This window comes from Pongo pygmaeus, chromosome 11 (assembly GCF_028885625.2).
Source record: "Pongo pygmaeus isolate AG05252 chromosome 11, NHGRI_mPonPyg2-v2.0_pri, whole genome shotgun sequence".
Lineage (NCBI taxonomy): Eukaryota > Metazoa > Chordata > Mammalia > Primates > Hominidae > Pongo > Pongo pygmaeus.
Window position 1 is genome coordinate 34,286,949 of NC_072384.2, and position 18,642 is coordinate 34,305,590.

Consider the following 18,642-nt stretch of genomic DNA (forward strand, 5'->3'; position numbering starts at 1 on the left):
TGTGCTATCAAATATTAGGTCTTACTCTTTCTTTTCCTCTTTTTTTCTTTTTGTTCTCTCATTGGGTTGATTATTCATTCTTTCTAGCTATTTTTTTTGTACCCATTAACCATCCCCCTTCCTCCCTACTCCCCACTACCCTTATTAATACTTTCTAAAGCATTTTCTATCTCCTGGCAAAAGTTGAGTGCCCTATCTCAGACTATCCTGTTTGTCAATGGCGGACGGGTTCACTCGGCTCCTAGGCTGTTGTCAATTTCACGGCTTAACCTTCTCTGTATTTCAAAAACTCTACCATTATCTGGTAAATCCCTCCTCCTTCCTATCAAATCCCAGAGGGAAGTTTATTCTTCCTAGAACATATGAAAATACAAAAAAGTATTTTCTAAAGCAAGATTTAAAAAATCACCTATAACCTGACAACCAAAGAGCAAACACTGTTAACACAGGAATCATATTTTCTTTGTGCTTCTCCTAAGTATTTAAAAATATAGTTGCATCACATAATTTTTGTACCTGGCTTTTTCACTTAAGCATAAATTCATAAGCAATTTACTAAGTAAGTGTCATTTTAATTTTAATGGAATTTAAAATTTCTTTCCTTCAACAAATATCAGCGGGTCATAATAGTACTTTTTTTTTTTTTTTGAGATGGAGTCTTGCTCTGTCGCCCAGGCTGGAGTGCAGTGGTGCAATCTCAGCTCACTGCAACCTCCACCTCCCGGGTTCAAGAGATTCTCCTGTCTCAGCCTCTCGAGTAGCTGGGACTACAGGCACCCACCACCATGCCCGCCTTATTTTTGTATTTTTAGTAGAGATGAGGTTTCACCATGCTGCCCAGGCTGGTCTCAAACTTCTGACCTCGTGATCCGCCTGCCTCGGCCTCCCAAAGTGCTGGGATTACAGGCGTGAGCCACCACGCTCAGCCAATAGTACTTCTTTAATAAGCCCCGTTAGTCTTACAATGTAACTCCCATGATGTTTAGTAGGTCATTTTAAATTCTTCATTGTTACACACAGTATTATTAAATATTTGCAACTAATACCGCAATTTTGTATTATTTCTTTAGAGTAGATCCCTAGATATGGAATTATTGATCCAAAGACTATGAAAAAGTTGTTTTTTTGTACACACATTGCCTTAAAAGTAAAGTTTATCCCTATTTATAATCTAGCAGCAGTGCATGAATGTGCTATATCATATCTTCTCCCTTATCGTCATTCCTTTTCATTTAATTAATTAATTATTATTGTTTTCCCTTCTTTTCACAGGTGTTTATATGATTATTGTTGTTATTTTGAGGCAGTGTGTCACTCTGGCACACAGGCTGGAATGCAGTGGCACTATCATGGCTCACTGCAGCCTTGAACTCCTGGGCTCAGGTGATCCTCCCACCTCAGCCTCCTGAGTTGCTGGAACTATAAGTATGTACCACCATGCCCTGCCCCTTTTCATTTTATTTTTTATTTTTTGAGACAGAGTCTTGCTCTGTTGCCCAGGCTGGAGTGCTGTGGTGCAATCTCGGCTCACTGCAAACTCTACCTTCCGGGTTCAAGCGATTCTCCTGCCTTAGCCTCCCAAGTAGCTGGGGTTATAGGTGCCCACCAGCATGCCTGGCTAATTTTTTTTTTTTTTTTTTTTTTTTTGTATTTTTAGTAGAGATGGCGTTTCAGTATGTTTACCAGGCTGGTCTCGATCTCCTGATCTCAAGTGATCCACCTCCCTCTGCCTCCCAAAGAGCTGGGATTACAGGCACCTGCCACCACGTCTGGCCAACTTTTCATTTTATCGTATTTAATGTAATATATGGAATTGGTCCTCTTATTATTGTTTGAATGTGCATACTTTGATTAATAGAAAAGTTGGAGATAGTTTTAGATGCTTATGGGTCATTTGAATTTTTCTTTTTTAGTATTATATATAGTTTTTGTGTAGATCCTTAGTCTAGAACACTCTAAGAGACCTCAAAACACATTTCTACCATTTCATTTAATTACAGTGATTCAGTGAAATTTTTATGCTAAGCTTTGAGAAAACAGCAGCCTTCATTTGGAAGTGTTAGTCATACAGCAGGTTCTTACATCAAGTTTCCATGATTACTGGGCTGTGGTCAATCTCAACTACACAGTTCATTTGTCAGTTGGTCCTGTAGGAAAAGTTGGAAGCCGGCAGTGTGGTCATACCCACCTACAAAATCCATAATGATGACTAGCATTTACATATATAGTACCAGACACTGTTCTATATGCGTTACACATATTAACCCATTTATCCCAGAGGTTGCAAATTTTTTTGTGTGAAAAATCAGACCTTGGCAATGACCTTGAGCAGTGGGATATAAATAACCCCCACAAGCTCACCGTTCCAATAATGGAACACTAGGCATAAATGGGTTAACTAATTTAATCCTCACAACTCTAAAGTTAGGATCTATTACTTCATTTTATACCTGAGGCCCAGAAAAGTTAAGTAGCTTACATGAGGTCACACAGCTAGCCAGTGGCAGAGCCAGAATTTACACCCAGACTGTGAAATCTGGGTCCAGAGGTTGTGACCACTCTGTGATCTTGTTAGCATGAAAAGTTTGAAACAATGAATTTCAACAAGACCCAAAAAAAAAAAAAGAATTAATGAGCAAAATAAAGGGAAAGGATACTCAAACCTAATTGATACGTTTTGCATAGAAAAAATAATAATAAAAGATGTGTGATCCCTATAAGTATCTGACAAAAATTTATAACCTGGAATAAACTGAAAAATCGTAAGTATCACAATCGAAAAGGATGTAGGGAATAAGATCTACTTTGAAGGTGATGATGGAAATGAAGACTCAAACAGAAACAGCTCAGAATTTTCTAACTTATTTTATAAATCTAACCAGCAATGACTTTAAGATGTGCTTGGGTGCCACAAGGAGGAGAACTGAAATAGTGTCACCTAGGAGTGAGTAAAAGAGAGAAAACATCAGAATATCAAGTCCCAAACATAGATGGATTTCATAAACCATTGACAACACCACAGGAGCTGATAGATGGATGAGAAATAGAGCATCACATTCTAGCCTGCAGACAACAGCATACCAAACATACAGAAGGTAAAGGCACGATGGAAATCAGACGTAATTAAATTGTTTTATTTTTATATTTTAGAGACATGGGAGCTCACTTTGTCGCCGGGGCTGGAATGCAGCAGCACAATTATAGTTCACTGCAGCCTCAAACTCCTGTGTTCAAGTGGTTCTCCCACCTCAGCCTCCAGGAAGTAACTGGAACTACAGGCGCACACCACCATAACCAGCTAATTTTTAAATTTTTTTTGTAGAGACAAAATCTTATTATGTTGCCCATGAGTGTCTCGAATGCCTGGACTCAAGGGATCTTCCCACTTCAGCCTCCCCAAGTGCCGAGATCACAGGCATGAGCCACCATATCCAGCCTATAATAAAATTTTGAAAGAAGATTCTCCTCAGATGAAAAAAGATGACTGGGCGAGTCTATAATGAGCCTCTCTGGAGCTGTCCTACATGCAAGGCAGCTGCTTATATTTGTAAACTATAAAAACCTATTTCAGACAACCAAAAAGAAAACAAAGCTTTCATTTAAAGAAAAGAGTGAAAGGGATTTAAACCCCAGTTAAACCACTAGGGAAGAAAAGGCAAATATAATACTGAAAAAGTCCATTTATCCCTCAAAAAGGAGTTTAAACTTTATTTCAGCTACAATAAGAAAAAACACCTAATGAAAGTTATTTTTAAAAAAGTTTTGCCAGGCGCGGTGGCTCACACCTGTAATCCCAGCACTTTGGGAGGCCAAGGCGGGTGGATCACGAGGTCAGGAGATCGAGACCATCCTGTAACATGGAGAAACCCCGTCTCTACCAAAAATACAAAAAATTAGCCAGGCGTAGTGGCGGGCCCCTGTAGTCCCAGCTACTGGGGAGGCTGAGGCAGGAGAATGGCGTGAACCCGGGAGGTGGAGCTTGCAGTGAGCCGAGATCGCGCCACTGCACACCAGCCTGGGCGGCAGAGCGAGACTCTGTCTCAAAAAAAAAAAAAAGTTTTAAAGTTGCCTCAAAAAATGTACTGATCAGGCACAGTGGCTCACACCTGTAATCCCTGCACTTTAGGAGACAGAAGTGGGAGAATCTCTTGAGACTAGGAGTTTGATGTTGTTTGTTTGTTTGTTTGTTTTTTACAAACAGACTCTCACTCTGTCATCCTGGCGGAGTGCAGTGGTGTGATCATAGCTCACTGTAACTTTGAACTCCTGGGCTTGAGTGATCCTGTTGTCTCAGTCTCCCAAGTAGTTGGGGCTACAGGTGCATGCCACCACACCTGGCTGAGGCCAGGAGTTTGAGACCAGCCTGGGCAACATAGTGAGACCCCATCTCTACAAAAATGTTTTTAAACATTTATTTCAATGTATTAATATGAAGTGATATAGTTAGTCTTTTTAAAAAGAAAATTGCTTAAATAGACCATAAAAAATAACAAGGATGTTTTTGTTTATCAATATCTTATGCATGACACTCACCTTAAAGATTTGTCTCTAGGTATTTTATTTTGATTACTATATAATATTAGTAACCAAACACAGTGCAACCTTCAATATTGTGACAAAACGTAGCAAATTTCTCAGTCTCAGCACTGTTGACATTCAAAACCAGATAATTCTTGGCTGTGGGGGCTGTCGTGTGCCTGATAGGATGTTTAGGAGCGTCCCTGGCTTGTACCCACTAGATGCCAGTTGTATTCTCCCCTAGTGATGATACCAGAAATGTCTGCAAACATTGTCAAATGACCCCCTAGGGTGGGAGGGGTGGGAGGTGGGCACTGGGAATCACTCCCTTGTTGGGAACCAGGGTACTAAATTCCACTTTGGTAGGAAGCAGACTAAACTACTTAGAAAATTTATAAATGCACAATGCTAAAATATTCAAATACGATTTAAAAAGGAATGTTTCCATGGTAGCTCATCCCATCCCATGTCCCAGAGAAGTCTTGATTTAACCGTTTATTTTTAATTTTCACTTAATTTTTATCAAAATTAAACTGCACATGTAAAAAAATCAAATAATGGTAAAAGACTTATACCGAGAAAAACAGTCACCATTTTCCTCAGAGGCAATCACTTCCAAACTTTTAGGTGTTTCTTTTGGTATTTTCTTCCGTATTTCTGCATAGTTATCATGCTGTCTCTTGATTCATCAAAGTGAGGCATCATCTATTGACTTATTATGGCAGTTAATAATTTAATGTTCTTATGCCCTGCTTCCATCCTCCCAATACATTTACCTTCTTTGTTGTTAAATCAATAGTCAATGGCTAATTATGATTATGAGGATATTGTACTATGTAGTAGTACAATTGTAATATAGTATGATTATGCTTTCTTTCTTGTATAACTGTTTTATTTTCCCGAACAAACCCCCAAACCCTTGTTTGTTTGTTTGTTTGAATAGACTATTTTTAGGGGCCATTTTAAGTTCACAGAGAAATTAAGAGGAAGGTATAGGCCAGGCACAGTGGCTCCCGCCTGTAATCCTAACACTTTGGGAGGTCAAGGTGGGTGGATCACCTAAGGTCAAGGGTTTGAGACCAGCCTGGCCAACATGGTGAAACGCTGTTTCTACTAAAAATACAAAAATTAGCCAGACATGGTGGTGCATGCCTGTAATCCCAGCTACTCAGGAAGCTGAGGCAGGAGAATCACTTGAACCCAGGAGGTGAAGGTTGCAGCGAGCCAAGATCGCGCTCCAGCCTGGGCGACAGAGTAAGAGTCCGTCTCAAAAAAAAAAAAAAAAGAAGAAGAAGGTATAGGGATTTCCCATATACCCCCTGCTCCCACACATGCACGGCCTCACCCATTATTAACATCGCCCTCCAAAGTGGTATATTTGTTACAGTTGTTTGTAGTTAACATTAAGGTTCACTCCTGGTGTTGTACATTCTATGGGTTTGAACAAATGTATAATGACCTGTATCCACCATTATAGAATCATACAGAGTATTTTCAGTGCCCTAAAAATCTTCTTTGCTCTGCCTATTCATCCTTCCTTCCCCTCATCCCTTGGTTTTTTAATTTCTAGTTGGTTTATTTTATTTAATTTCTTATGTCTTTTTATTTAAAGCCTAAATCTTCCCAATGTACAATGGTCTCTCCACTTGGTGAAATTTATCGGACAATAATATCTGTTCTGTTTCCCTCCTCTGTCCTGTTCCCTGCCCCCACCCCAATCCCCCAATCATCTGAGCTCTTTGTTTTCTAGAGTTGCTAACTAGCTGGAGTCCTGGGACGTGCCTTCTTCATTATACCAATGATTCCCTCCTCTCTCTTGATCCTCTGAGTCACAGATCCTATTTTTTCCTCTTTCTTTATTTACTTTTTCAATTTAATAGAGCACTTAGTAGCTTCCTTAAAAGGTGTATCAGAAGTAATATGTTTGAGATTTCTGTGTCTGAAAAATGTCTTTATTCAACTCTAATGCTTAACTGAGAGTTTATTTGGGCATAGAATCCTAGTCTGAAAACCATATTCATTCGAGCCAGTGGTTCACATCTGTAATCCTGGCACTTTGGGAATCTGAGGTGGGCAGATCACTTCAGGCCAGGAGTTCGAGATCAGCCTGGGTGACATGGTGAAACCCCATCTCTATAAAAAAATGCAAAAATTAGCTGAGCATGGTGGAGCATGCCTGTAATCCCAGCTACTTAGGAGGCTGAGGTGGGAGGATTGCTGGAACCCGGAAGGCGGAGGTTGCAGTAAGCTGTGATCATGCCACTGGCCACTGCACCCCAGCCTAGGTGACAGGGTGAGACCCTGTCTCCAAAAAAGAAGAAAAGAAAAAAAAAAGGTATGTTGTCCAGGCTGTTCTCAAACTCCTGGGCTCAAGTTATCCTCCCATCTCAGCCTCCTGAGTAGCTGGGACCACAGGTACAGGTATCCACAGCCATGCCTGGCTGAAAACCATATTCTTTTTTGTGTATGTCAGATATTTGAAGACATTCCCTACTCCACCCCTTTTCCATTACTTTTGATTTTAGTATAGCATACATTCAGAAAAGTTCACTTACCCTATGTGTATAGATTAATTTTAATAAACCAAATACATTTGTGTATCCAGGACCCAGATCAAATAAAAGAACACTACCAATATCCCCAAAGAACACTCTCATGCAAGTGCTATTCTGAATTCTAACACCATAGATTAGATTTGTTATTCCTCCTTTTGTTTTTATATAAATAGACCCATACAGGATTTAATTTTTTATGTCTGGCTTCTTTTGCTCAACAGTGTATTTGTGAGATTCATCTGTATTTTTGCATGTAATTTTATATCATTCACTCTCATTCTCGTTTTTGTGTAGTTTTATACTATGTGAATATACCACAATTTATGTATCCTTTCTATTCTTGATAGGCACTTGGGTATTTTCCATTTGGGGGCTATTATAATAGTGCTGCTATGATCATTATAATATGTAGCTTATGGTAAACATATGATGCATTTCTGTTAGGTATGTACTTAAGAGCAGAATTGCTGGATTATGGAGTATGCATATATTTCTCTTTAACAGACACCAAAAGACAGCTTTCTAAATTATTCTAACAGTTCATTCTCCCATCAGTAGTGCATGAAAGTTCTTGTTGCCCTACATCCTTGTCAACACTTGATATTTCCCAACTTGTAAAATTGTAATCATTCTGTGGATGTGCAGTGTTATCACATTGTTGTTTAAAATTACATTTATCCAATAACTAAAAGCTGAGCATCTTTTAATATATTTTATTGGCCATTTAGACGTCTTTTTTTTGCTAAGTGTCTGATCAAGTTTTTGCCCACTTTCTATTAGCCTATCTGTTCCTAATTTGTGGGAGTTTTTAAATTTTTTCTGAATGCAGGTCCTTTGTCAGATACATACATTTTAAGTATCTTTTCTCACTTTATGAGTTGCTTATTATTATCTTAATGATGTCTTTAGATAAAAAGAAATGCTTCATTTAATATAGCCCATTTAATTAACTTTTCTTTTATGGCAAGCATTTTTTGTGTGTGTGTGTTCTGTTTTAAAAATTGTTGGCTGGGCACAGTGGCTCATGCCTGTAATTCCAGCACTTTGGGAGGCCAAGGTGGGTGGATCATGAGGTCAGGAGATCGAGACCATCCTGGCCAACATAGTGAAACCCCATCTCTAATAAAAATACAAAAATTAGCCAGCTGCTCGGGAGGCGGAGGCAGGAGAATCCCTTGAACCAGGGAGTTGGAGGTTGCAGTGAGCCGAGATTGTGCCACAGCACTCTAGCCTGGTGACAGAGCGAGACTCCATCTCAAAAAAAAAAAAAAAAAAATTGTTGCCAGCTCCAAGGTCACAAAGATTTTATCTTACATTTTCTTTCAAAAGGGTTAGTGTGGTCTGGCAAAATGGCTCACATCTATAATTCCAGCAATTTGGGAGGATGAGGCAGGGACATTGTTTGAAGCCAGGAGTTCAAGAACAGCCTGGGCAACGAAGCAAGACCCCATCTCTACCAAAAACAAATTGAAAAAAATTAGCCGGGAATGGTGGTATGTGCCTGCAGTCTCAGCTACTCAGGAGACTGAAGCAGGAGTTTTGCTTGGGCCCAGGAATGCTAGGCTGCAGTGAGCTGTTCCAATCAATGTGGAATTGATTTTGTGTATGGTGTGAGGTAGGGGTCAACATACGTATTGTTTTGTATATGACTATCCATGCAACCCAGAACCATGTATTGAAAATTCTTTCCCGTATTTCACTGCAGCATGAACTTTGTCATAAATCAGGTAATGGATTTATCTATATTTCTAGCAATATCACACTGCCTTAATTGATTAAGCTTTATAATAGGACTTGATATCTGGTAGCGTAAATCTTCCAACTTTGTTCTTCTTCAATATTGCCCTCAGTATTCTTGGCCTTTTGCCTTTCTATATGAATTTAGAATCAGCTTGTTAATTTACACACACACACAAACCTGCTAGGTTTTGATTGGGACTGTGTTGAATCTACAAACTAATTTGGCAGAATTGACATCTTTATAAAAGTAAATTTTCCAATCCACTAACATGTTACATCATTCTATTTATTTAAGTCTTCTTAAAATTTTCAGCAATATTTTACTACTTTCAGTGTAGAGGTCTTTTATTGCTCCATATATTTGTAGCTTACAATGGTATTTTTAAGACATCTGGTGCCATTCTTGTTTCCTATCCTTTATATTACCTCTCTCTCTTTCTTTGAAAACTTTTAGGATTCTCTTGTAGCCTCAGTGCTTTAAAAGTTCATAATACTTTAAGGTAATTTACTTAGTCACTGTCCTGCAATGATGGGTCCTGCAGTGATGGGTGCTTTAAACTTGAAAACTCATATCATTTGGTTCTGATAACATTTTTTTTCCTTATTTTTCTCTCCTCCCTTTAAAACTATTTCTTCCCCTTCATTTCTCTGTGCTCCTGATGTCATCTGCATTCCTTGTTGTTTTGATGCTACTTTTCATATTGGAGGCTTTCCTCAAATACCTGGTAACCCTTGGCTATCTTGGCTCTTTATATTAAGAAAGAGACACTAAAAATATGACTAGAAGTTCTCTATGTATATTGCTATTTACCTGTTGGTGGGCTTCGCTGGGGTTAATCTGGTAGTGAAATGCTTTTGTTTCAGGGAACTTAAAAATGTCAGTGTCAGTAGGTTTATTTTCTGGGGTTATTAAATCTCCAGAAGAGAATCTTCCAGTCTTTTGGCTTGGTAGTATAAACGGGCTGCTGGCCATATGGGAGCTATGTGGGGAAGGAGGATGGATGCAATCTCTCTGTCAATATTCAGACTTAAGCCTGTAGGTTGAGACCTGATTCCCATCTTTCACCTTGTATGTTGTTACTAAGTCCAGAATTCCTCCAGCTCAAATCATCCTCCACCAAATCTTCCTGCCTTCTGTGAGGGTGGGGAAGGAGTAGTGATGTAGTTACGTAGAGTGGAAGTAGAATGTTGGGGATCTCTCTGCTCCTTATATACATTTTCAACCAAACCCTCCTGTTTTTCAACCTCATGCTAACTCCCAACGTCTGCAGTACCTGGTGCCTCTAATTCCTGGGCTTTTCCATGGTTCTTTTGCAGTACATCATCTTGATTCTCATTAATATCCTTTCTCTGGAAAATTAGGTTTTACCATTCTCCATGCTGCAAAATCATTTCTCACTTCTCTATCGACTTTCTGACATCTTATATTGTGACTTGGGTTTAGCAATGTATCCTACCAATGTTTCACTAAATCTAAGATGTCCTTGATTAAAAGCTACACTGTTGTTTTATGTACCACTAAAAATGACAAAACAGTACCAATTTGACAGTGACAATTGTAAGATGTCTAACTTCAAAGAGGTTAAAATGCAAAGTACACATCTTAGAATTGATAGTAGTTTAGGCCGGGTACGGTGGCTCATGCCTGTAATCCCAGCACTCTGGGAGGCCGAGGCGGGCAGATCACCTCAGGTCGGGAGTTCAAGACCAGCCTGACCAACATAGAGAAACACTGTCTCTACTAAAAATACAAAATTAGCCGGGCATGGTGGCCCATGCCTGTAATCCCAGCTACTCCGGAGGCTGAGTTAGGAGAATCACTTGAACCCGGGCAGCGGAGGCTGTGGTGAGCCGAGATCGAGCCATTCCACTCCAGCAGCCTGGGCAACAACAGCAAAAAAAAAAAAAAAAAAAAAGAATTGATAGTAGTTTAATTGAAGAAAGAAGCTCAACATATATACTTTTTAAGGGATTGGGCCTCTCACTGTTGGCCAGGCTGGAGAGTAGTGGCATGGTCTTGGCTCACTGAGGCCTCAATTTCCTGGGCTCAAGCGATTATCCTGCCTCAGCCTCCTGAGTAGCTAGGACTACAGGTATACACCACCATGCCCAGCTAATTTTTAAAATTTCTTGTAGAGACAGGTCTTGCTATGTTGTTCAAGCTGGTTTCAAACTCTTGCCCCCCCAAAGTGATCCTACTGTCTTGGCTTCCCAAAGTGCTTGGAGTATAGGCATAAGCCACTGCACCTGGCCCAGATCTTTTTTCTTTTTCTTTTTCTTTCTTTCTTTTTTTACAAAGATGTGAAAGTAAATCAGTGGAGGAAGTATGGTCTTTTCAACAAATGATAGAGGAACAACAGGCAAAAATACGTACCTCAACCTAAACCTTGTACTTTGTAAAAATTAACTCAAATTCTGCTGGGTGTGGCGGCTCACACCTATAATCCCAACACTTTGGGAAACCAAGGCAGGCGGATCACCTGAGCTCAGGAATGCGAGGCTAGCCTGGCCAACATGGTGAAACCCCATCTCTACTAAAAATACAAAAATTAGCCAGGCGTGGTGGTGGGCACCTGTAATCCCAGCCACTCAGGAGGCGGAGACAGGAAAATTGCTTGGCAGGCAGAGGTTGCAGTGAGCAGAGATCGTGCCACTGCACTCCAGCCTGGGTGACAGAAGTGAGACTCCATCTCAAAAAAAAGAAAAAAAAAAGCTGTAATTGGATTATGAATCTAAATGTAAAATGTGAAACTATAAATCTTTTAGAAGATAGCGTAGGATAAAATTGTGTCCTGGGCTTGGGTGAACAATTCTTAGTCACAAAAATCATGATCCATAAAGAAAAAAATGGATGTTGTTTTTTATCAAAATTTAAAACTTCTTTTTAATAAAACATTAAAAGGATTTAAAAAACAAGTCAAATTATTTTCTTGACTAGGAGAAAATATTTTATGAAGCATATACCTAGAATATATAAAGGCTTCTCTAAACCTATCAGTTAGAAAGCAAATAATCCAATTAGAAAATGGGCAATGGGGCCGGGCATGGTGGCTCATGCCTGTAATCCCACTACTTTGGGAGGCCGAGGCAGGAGGATTGCTTGAGGCTAGGAGTTCAAAAAATTTTAAAAATTAGCTGGGTGTGGTGGCATGTGCCTGCAGTCCCAGCTAGTCAGAAGGCTGAGGTAGGAGGATTGCTTGAGCCTGGGAGATTGAGGCTCCAGTGAGCCATGTTTATGCCAGGGCACTTCGGCCTGGGCAACAGAATGAGACCCCAATCTCAAAATAAATAAACAATTTTTTGGACTTTTTTTTTTAACCAATAAAATATAGAGTAGTAGGATCTTTAATTGGAATATGTTAATTTTTATAAACATTCAAAAGGTACAAATGAGTACACGGTGCAAATTGCATCTCCAGTTCTCTCTCTGTAGGCAACTACTGCTGCCAGTTTGTTGTACATCTTGGGTCTCATTCCACAGTTTTCTATGGGCTGCAATGTTTGTTACTAATACTGTTACTGTACTATAGGGGACTTTTTGTAAAGTCATTCATCACAGACAGGATGATAACCAGGGGCACGAGGAGGCACCTCCTTTTTGGTACCCTATTATGGGTTTCATATGATCAGATTAATGATCTCCTTTTCTTTTCCTTTTCTTTTTGAGACGGAGTTTTGCTCTTGTTGCCCAGGCTAGAGTGCAATGGCACAATCTTGGCTCGCTGCAACATTTGCCTCCCTGGTTCAAGCGATTCTCCTGCCTCAGCCTCCTGAATAGCTGGGATTACAGGTGCCCACCACCAAGCCTGGCTAATTGTTTGTATTTTTAGTAAAGATGGGCTTTCACCATGTTGGCCAGGTTGGTCTTGAACTCCTGACCTCAGGTGATCCACCCGCCTTGGCCTCCCAAAGTGCTGGTATTACTGGCGTGTGCCACCGCGCCTGTCTTTTCCTTTTTAAAAAAATTGACACACGGTCTTGCTCTGTCACCCAGGCTAGAGTTCACTGGCGCAATCATAGCTCACTGTGGCCTGAAACTCCTGGGCTCAAGTGATTCTTCCACCTCAGCCTCCCAAGTAGCTGGGACTATAGGCGTGTGCCATCATGACCAGCTAATTTTTTTTATTTTTAGTAGAGATGAGGTCTCTTTTTGTTGCCCAGGCCGGTCCAGAACTCCTGGCCTCAAGAGATCCTCAGCCTCACAAACTGCTGGAATTACAGGTATGATATGATTTGGCTCTGTGTCCCCCAGCAAATCTAATGTTGAATTGTAATCCCCACATGTCAAGGGAGGGACTTTGTAGAAGGTGATTGGATCTTGGGGGCAGTTTCCTCCATACTGTTCTTGTGATAGTGAGGGAGTTCTCACAAGATCTGATGGTTTTAAAAGTGGCAGTTTCCCCTGCACCCTCTCTGTCTCTCCTACCACCTTGTGAAGATGTGCCTGCTTCCCCTTTGCCTCCCACCATGATTGTAAGTTTCCTGGGGCCTCCCCAGCCATGTGGAACTCTGAGTCAATTAAACCTCTTTTGTTTATAAATTACCCAGTCTCAGGTAGTATCTATAGCAGTGTGAAATGGACTAATACAAGGTGTGACCCACCATGGCTAGCCTAGACTTCCTTTTCGTTATTAACGTACAGAAAAAGGAAGGTACATTTGATTATTTAGTATGGATTCAGCTGAAACAATCTTCTGTGGTACTGGGGACACATACACACACACACACAGGCACGCTCACCCAGAGTAAAGAACTGAATATTTGTGTCCCACCAACATGTGTATGTTGAAATCTTAACTACCAATGCGATGGCAGTGGGAGGTAGGGCCTTTGGGAGGTAGGTTATGAAAGTAGAGTCCTCATGATGGGATTAGTGCCTCTTATAAAAGGGACCCCAGAGCACTAGCTAGCTCTCTCTCCATCAAGTGAGCATATGAGAGGTTGGCAATCTGCAGTCCAGAAGACAGCCCTCACCAGACTCAAACCTGCTGGCACCCTGATCTGACTTCCAGCCTCCAGAACTGTAAGAAATAAATTTCTGTTTATAAGCTACCCAATCTATGGTACTTTGTTATAGCAGCCAGAACTGACTAAGACACACACACATACACACACACACATGTGTACACACACATCTTATGCATGAGTCTCAGAGTTTACTAGCTAATTACTGCTCTGAGATTAAACTTTCAGAAGAGTGTCTTAACAAATATGCTTTTTTATGATTACACTTAAAAATAAAATTGTAATATATGAGTGTTATGAAGTATTCAAGCAATACAGATAAAGTAGTACATGGAGTAGGCTCTCTGTTGTTTCTTTAAAGGGAGGCTCTTACCTCACTGCTGCTGATGCTTTGCAAGATGATGTTTTGATTTTTGGTAACTGTCATCATATCAGTTGGAGAAGAGTTTGTATCATGACAAATGTCAAGCAATGACTCAGCATGTCTTTCTATCAAAAGAAACATAATAGTATATTTTGATAAGATTCAGCTCCAGCAATTTCAAAGGAAGATCTAGCTCTATGTTCTAAAATCAGCTCCATTTTGTCAAAGATTTTCCTGAAATAGTGGTCTGGGATCCTGATGAAGCTTCAAGCACTAATTTTCACAAGAAGAGATGTGAAGACAAGAGTCTACAGAGTGGATGGCTTACTATTTTTTTTAAGGCTTTGATGGTAACTGCTATTACATAAGGGCAAAAAAATCAGACAGGTACTTTGAGATTTTGAGCAAGTGAAATATTTTTTAGAGAGTTAGGATGAATCAATCATCCCATCTGATCTGAGCACCCACCAAATTTTAAGCTGTATGAGAAATTAAAACTTAACATGAGTCAGATTTTAGTTCAACTTAAATCCAGTCACCTCATACTTAATGTCTACATCGTCATTGCAAAACCCTCTGTAGGGTGCTAGGACATGAGTAAGAACTTTTTAGCCATTAAAGCCATCAGCAGTTCAAGGTTAGGGAACCCTCTTCTCCAGAGCTGTGCAGAGGAAGGACATCTGTCTTCCATGTTTCCTGAGGATGACCCATCATTATGGACTTCTACTAGTGGAAGATTAGGAGATGCTTCTTGGCCTCTTCCAACTGAACCCTGAAAAACTACCATGTATTTTTCAGGGTACTGAAGACTTAGTGCTGGCTCAATCGATACTGTATTTTCTTTCTCTGAATCTGTGCACTGCCCTGAAGCCCCTGAAGTTATTTCTTGGGGATTGAGGATAATTTCTGCACAATTTGGCTAACAACTGAAATCAAAGCAATACAGGGCCTTACAGACCATCCTATAATTTAAAAAATTTGGATCGCTCAAACTTTCTTCTTTAGTTTGTAGAAGGGAGTGAATCATAAAGTTAAATTAATAGCGATCAACAGTTATCACTTCAAATGTTTGGGATTAATGGTTTGTGGTAGGCAAAGTTGCTAAGTGAAACCCCAATGATAAGCTGGAAATCACATTTGCTCTACAGTTGCCCAGGACAGACACTCAGCTCCTCTGAGCACACTTCCTATCTAGTGATTAAAGCCACATTAAATGGACAGAGTTCCTAACACCAAACAGCAGACTCCCAGTTTGTACCCTAGGGACATTGCTCTCATATGTATCCCCTCCTGCTATCCTGGCTTCTTCAAATAAGCATTGGCTTCTTTCAACAAAAACTCCAGCTCTTTCAGTGGCTCCTCCATTTATCTTGCAGTGGAAACAAAATTGAACAAGTGATCTATATCCAGACTTTCCATTTCTTCATCATATTTTCCTTCTTTACTCTCTGCAATCTATCTTCTGCCTATATCCTGCCATTGAAACGTCTCACATCCTTACCACATCTGCTTTGTAATCTCTTTTCCAATTTAACATTGTTTCCTGCGCCTTTCTTCCTGCAACTCTCTTCTGATTCTTCTCCTTCTCCTCTCACTTCCTGAGTCCTGATGTTCCCACCGCTCCTCTCTATCTGTGGGTGCACCTCCTTGGCTCAGCCCTCTGCAATTTTCTCACTCTCGTCAGTCCCTCAACGACTTCACCCACCGTCATGTCCTCACAATCTCCTCTCTGTAGAGAACTCCCAAACTAACCTTTCAACCGGTCCTTTCCCACAAGCCCAGTCCTACAGAAACTTGCTACTTCAAAGTTCCAATGTGCTCCCATTTTGTTGGTTGTATTTCCATCTCCTGCACTTTCCAGGCCTTAAAATTTAGTCATCTTTGACTCAAGTTTCTCAGCTTTTGTCTCTGTCTCCGCTGTCAACATCACATCTTGCAGTTCTGTGAATTGTTCTTTCACAATGTCTCCTAGACCCACCACTCCCAGCGTCTCTCAGGCTCACTCTCACGCCCCACCCAAGGACTCATTCCCTAGTTCTTACCACACACATACAGGCACTTCTATAATTTCTTAATAGAGATCCCTGCCTTTTCCCTGAGATGTAGCCAACACGATAGGAACAGGTTAATATTCCTAAAACATGGCCTTCATCATTCTCTGGCTTAAAATTCTTTAGTGTCTGTTTTATTGAAAAAAAAAAAAGTGATGTCCTTCAGCCTGACATCTAAGGCTCTCCCCTCCATGGACCCAGTTTCTTTATGTATCTGACCTTTTGTTTCTCTTTTTCCTGACATGAACTTTCAGTTCTAGTTTCTTGTTTGCCCCTGGGATAAGCTATGCTCACTCCCAGCAAGGGGCCTCTGCTCCACAAAATCAAATTGCATCCTTTTTTCAAAGGTCAGATCAAGTCTCACCTCCTTCATGAAACCTTCTTAGGTATAGCTTTGTCCTCTGCCCCCGAAGCTTCAAACAGAAAGCGAATCAAACAATAAAGTCAGGCAGCTTTCACAAAGTCACACGCTGCTCAGCGGCACACTTTTCGTTATACTTCTTGCTGTGGCTGTTTCTTTGTCTTTGCATGGACTCTTTTCCCACCTATATCAAACCTTCCCACTGTTATCCAGCCTTCAAGAACCACTATAAGTCCCTCTTCTCCTTTCAAGTTTACAGCAAGCTCTTTCTCTCTGACTTATGTGATGTGCCCCTGACCATGCTGTATATTTTCAAAAATTTAAACCTTGCGTTAGACTTCTTTGCATCCCCCAGAGCACCTAGTTGTGGGCCTTGTACAGAGTCACTGCTCCATAAATAGCCGTGGACTTGATTTCTTTAAATGGATCCATCAAACAGATGTAGAAAAAGAAAGAGTTCTAACAGGAATTTTTGGGTTGGGAAATTATGCATGTGGAGTGAAAGTATTTACCTGGTTTTGGCATAGAACTCATTAAAATGTCCAAAAGCTGCTGTTTCTTTGAACTCTCTACTTGTGACACATAATGTATCGCTGATTTTCCACTAAAATCACAAAGTTTAGGATCTCTAGGAAGAACAGAATCAACATTAAACTTTATTTAGTTGAATCTGCTGAAAAAAGAAAACTAATATGAGAGGGAAACATTTACATCAAATAAATAAAAAGTAATCTTATGTAGTTTGGGGATAATAATAATGATTTCAAAATGTATGAATAGTGGATGACAATTTTACAAGATTTTAAATAAAAGGAATTTGCTGTGTATCTTTATTCCCATCCCCATTCTAAAAACATTCTAAGATTTGCAGAGAATTCCCAACTTTGGACAAAGGTGCATAAAATCAAGTAAAGATAAAAACATCTTTTGTTTTTTTTTTATATTTTTAAATTTTTTTCAATGAGTCATAAGGATTAAAACATTTTGATAAACGATTGTCTTATTCCAAATAGCTCACTTGATTTTTTCTTTTCAATAATTAAGCTAACTGCTGACTTTTTTGATATTTCTTTTTTCTAATGTTAACAGCTAGCTCTTTTATGATTCAAAATGGTGGAATGGCATAGAATCTTCTCTTTAAAATTAAGCTGATACTTTTATTTCATGGTCTCTTGGATGAGTGGAGCAATCTTGTCATAAAAACCAAAGTGTGCCTCTCCACATGGCCTTTTCTTTTTTTTTTTTTTTTGAGGCAGAGTCTTACTCTGTCGCCCAGGCTGGAGTGCAGTGGTGGGATCTCGGCTCACTGCAAGCTCCGCCTCCCGGGTTCACGCCATTCTCCTGCCTCAGCCTCCCGAGTAGCTGGGACTACAGGGGCCCGCCACCACGCCCGGCTGATTTTTTTTGTATTTTTAGTAGCGATGGGGTTTCACCGTGTTAGCCAGAGTGGTCTCGATCTGCCGACCTCGTGATCTGCCGGCCTTGGCCTCCCAAAGTGCTGGGATTACAGGCGTGAGCCACCGCGCCCGGCCCCCACATGGCCTTTTCATTCCTCTTTACCTGGCTTTGTGGTTGGTAAGCCCAACTGGCTGATCTTAGGACCATTTACAGCAGCACAAGTCTCTTCTTATCCTATGTTGTACTGAACCCTTGCATTAGATATCAGCTCAGAGAAATCCAAAGTGAAATGATGAGAATCCCATTAATAGATTACAGTGAGGGAAACGATGAAACTTGCTTTACTTATCCTATTCTAGGACAAGGAGCAAGTGGATCATGGTCTGTATCCTAAAACATTTGAATTTGAATCTCTTCGTTGCTATGGGACCGGGTAATGTGTCATGAGCCACAGTAATATTCTCTTATGGACTTTTCTTCATCAAAGATTGTAATTCAAAAGAAATAGCATAGGACTGAGAATTGGGGTTGCCACTACCTTGATATATGGCCTTAAGCAAGCCACTTATCATATTTGCAGAGAATTCCCAACTTTGGACAAAAATTTTTATAATTATTTAAGGGTGCATAAAAACAAGTAAAGATAAACTCATTGGGACCTCTCCTCATCTGCCTAGATTAGGGTGTCTC

The 18,642-nt window shown here is 40.2% G+C and overlaps 1 protein-coding gene across 2 annotated transcripts in view; it reads right to left on the reverse strand.

Moving 5' to 3' along the window:
* Positions 1-18,642, reverse strand: part of MAP3K19 (mitogen-activated protein kinase kinase kinase 19) — a 62,336-nt gene that overhangs the window by 39,522 nt on the left and 4,172 nt on the right. The window contains exons 3-4 of one of the 2 annotated variants that reach the window (XM_063647397.1): positions 17,067-17,182; positions 14,152-14,267 (exon numbers count right to left, since the gene is read on the reverse strand). In XM_063647397.1, coding sequence (XP_063503467.1) covers positions 14,152-14,267; positions 17,067-17,182 — 232 coding nt within the window. Of the gene's footprint in view, positions 1-14,151; positions 14,268-15,894; positions 15,968-17,066; positions 17,183-18,642 lie in introns of those variants that run through there. The other variant, XM_054477839.1, reaches the window with a different exon arrangement.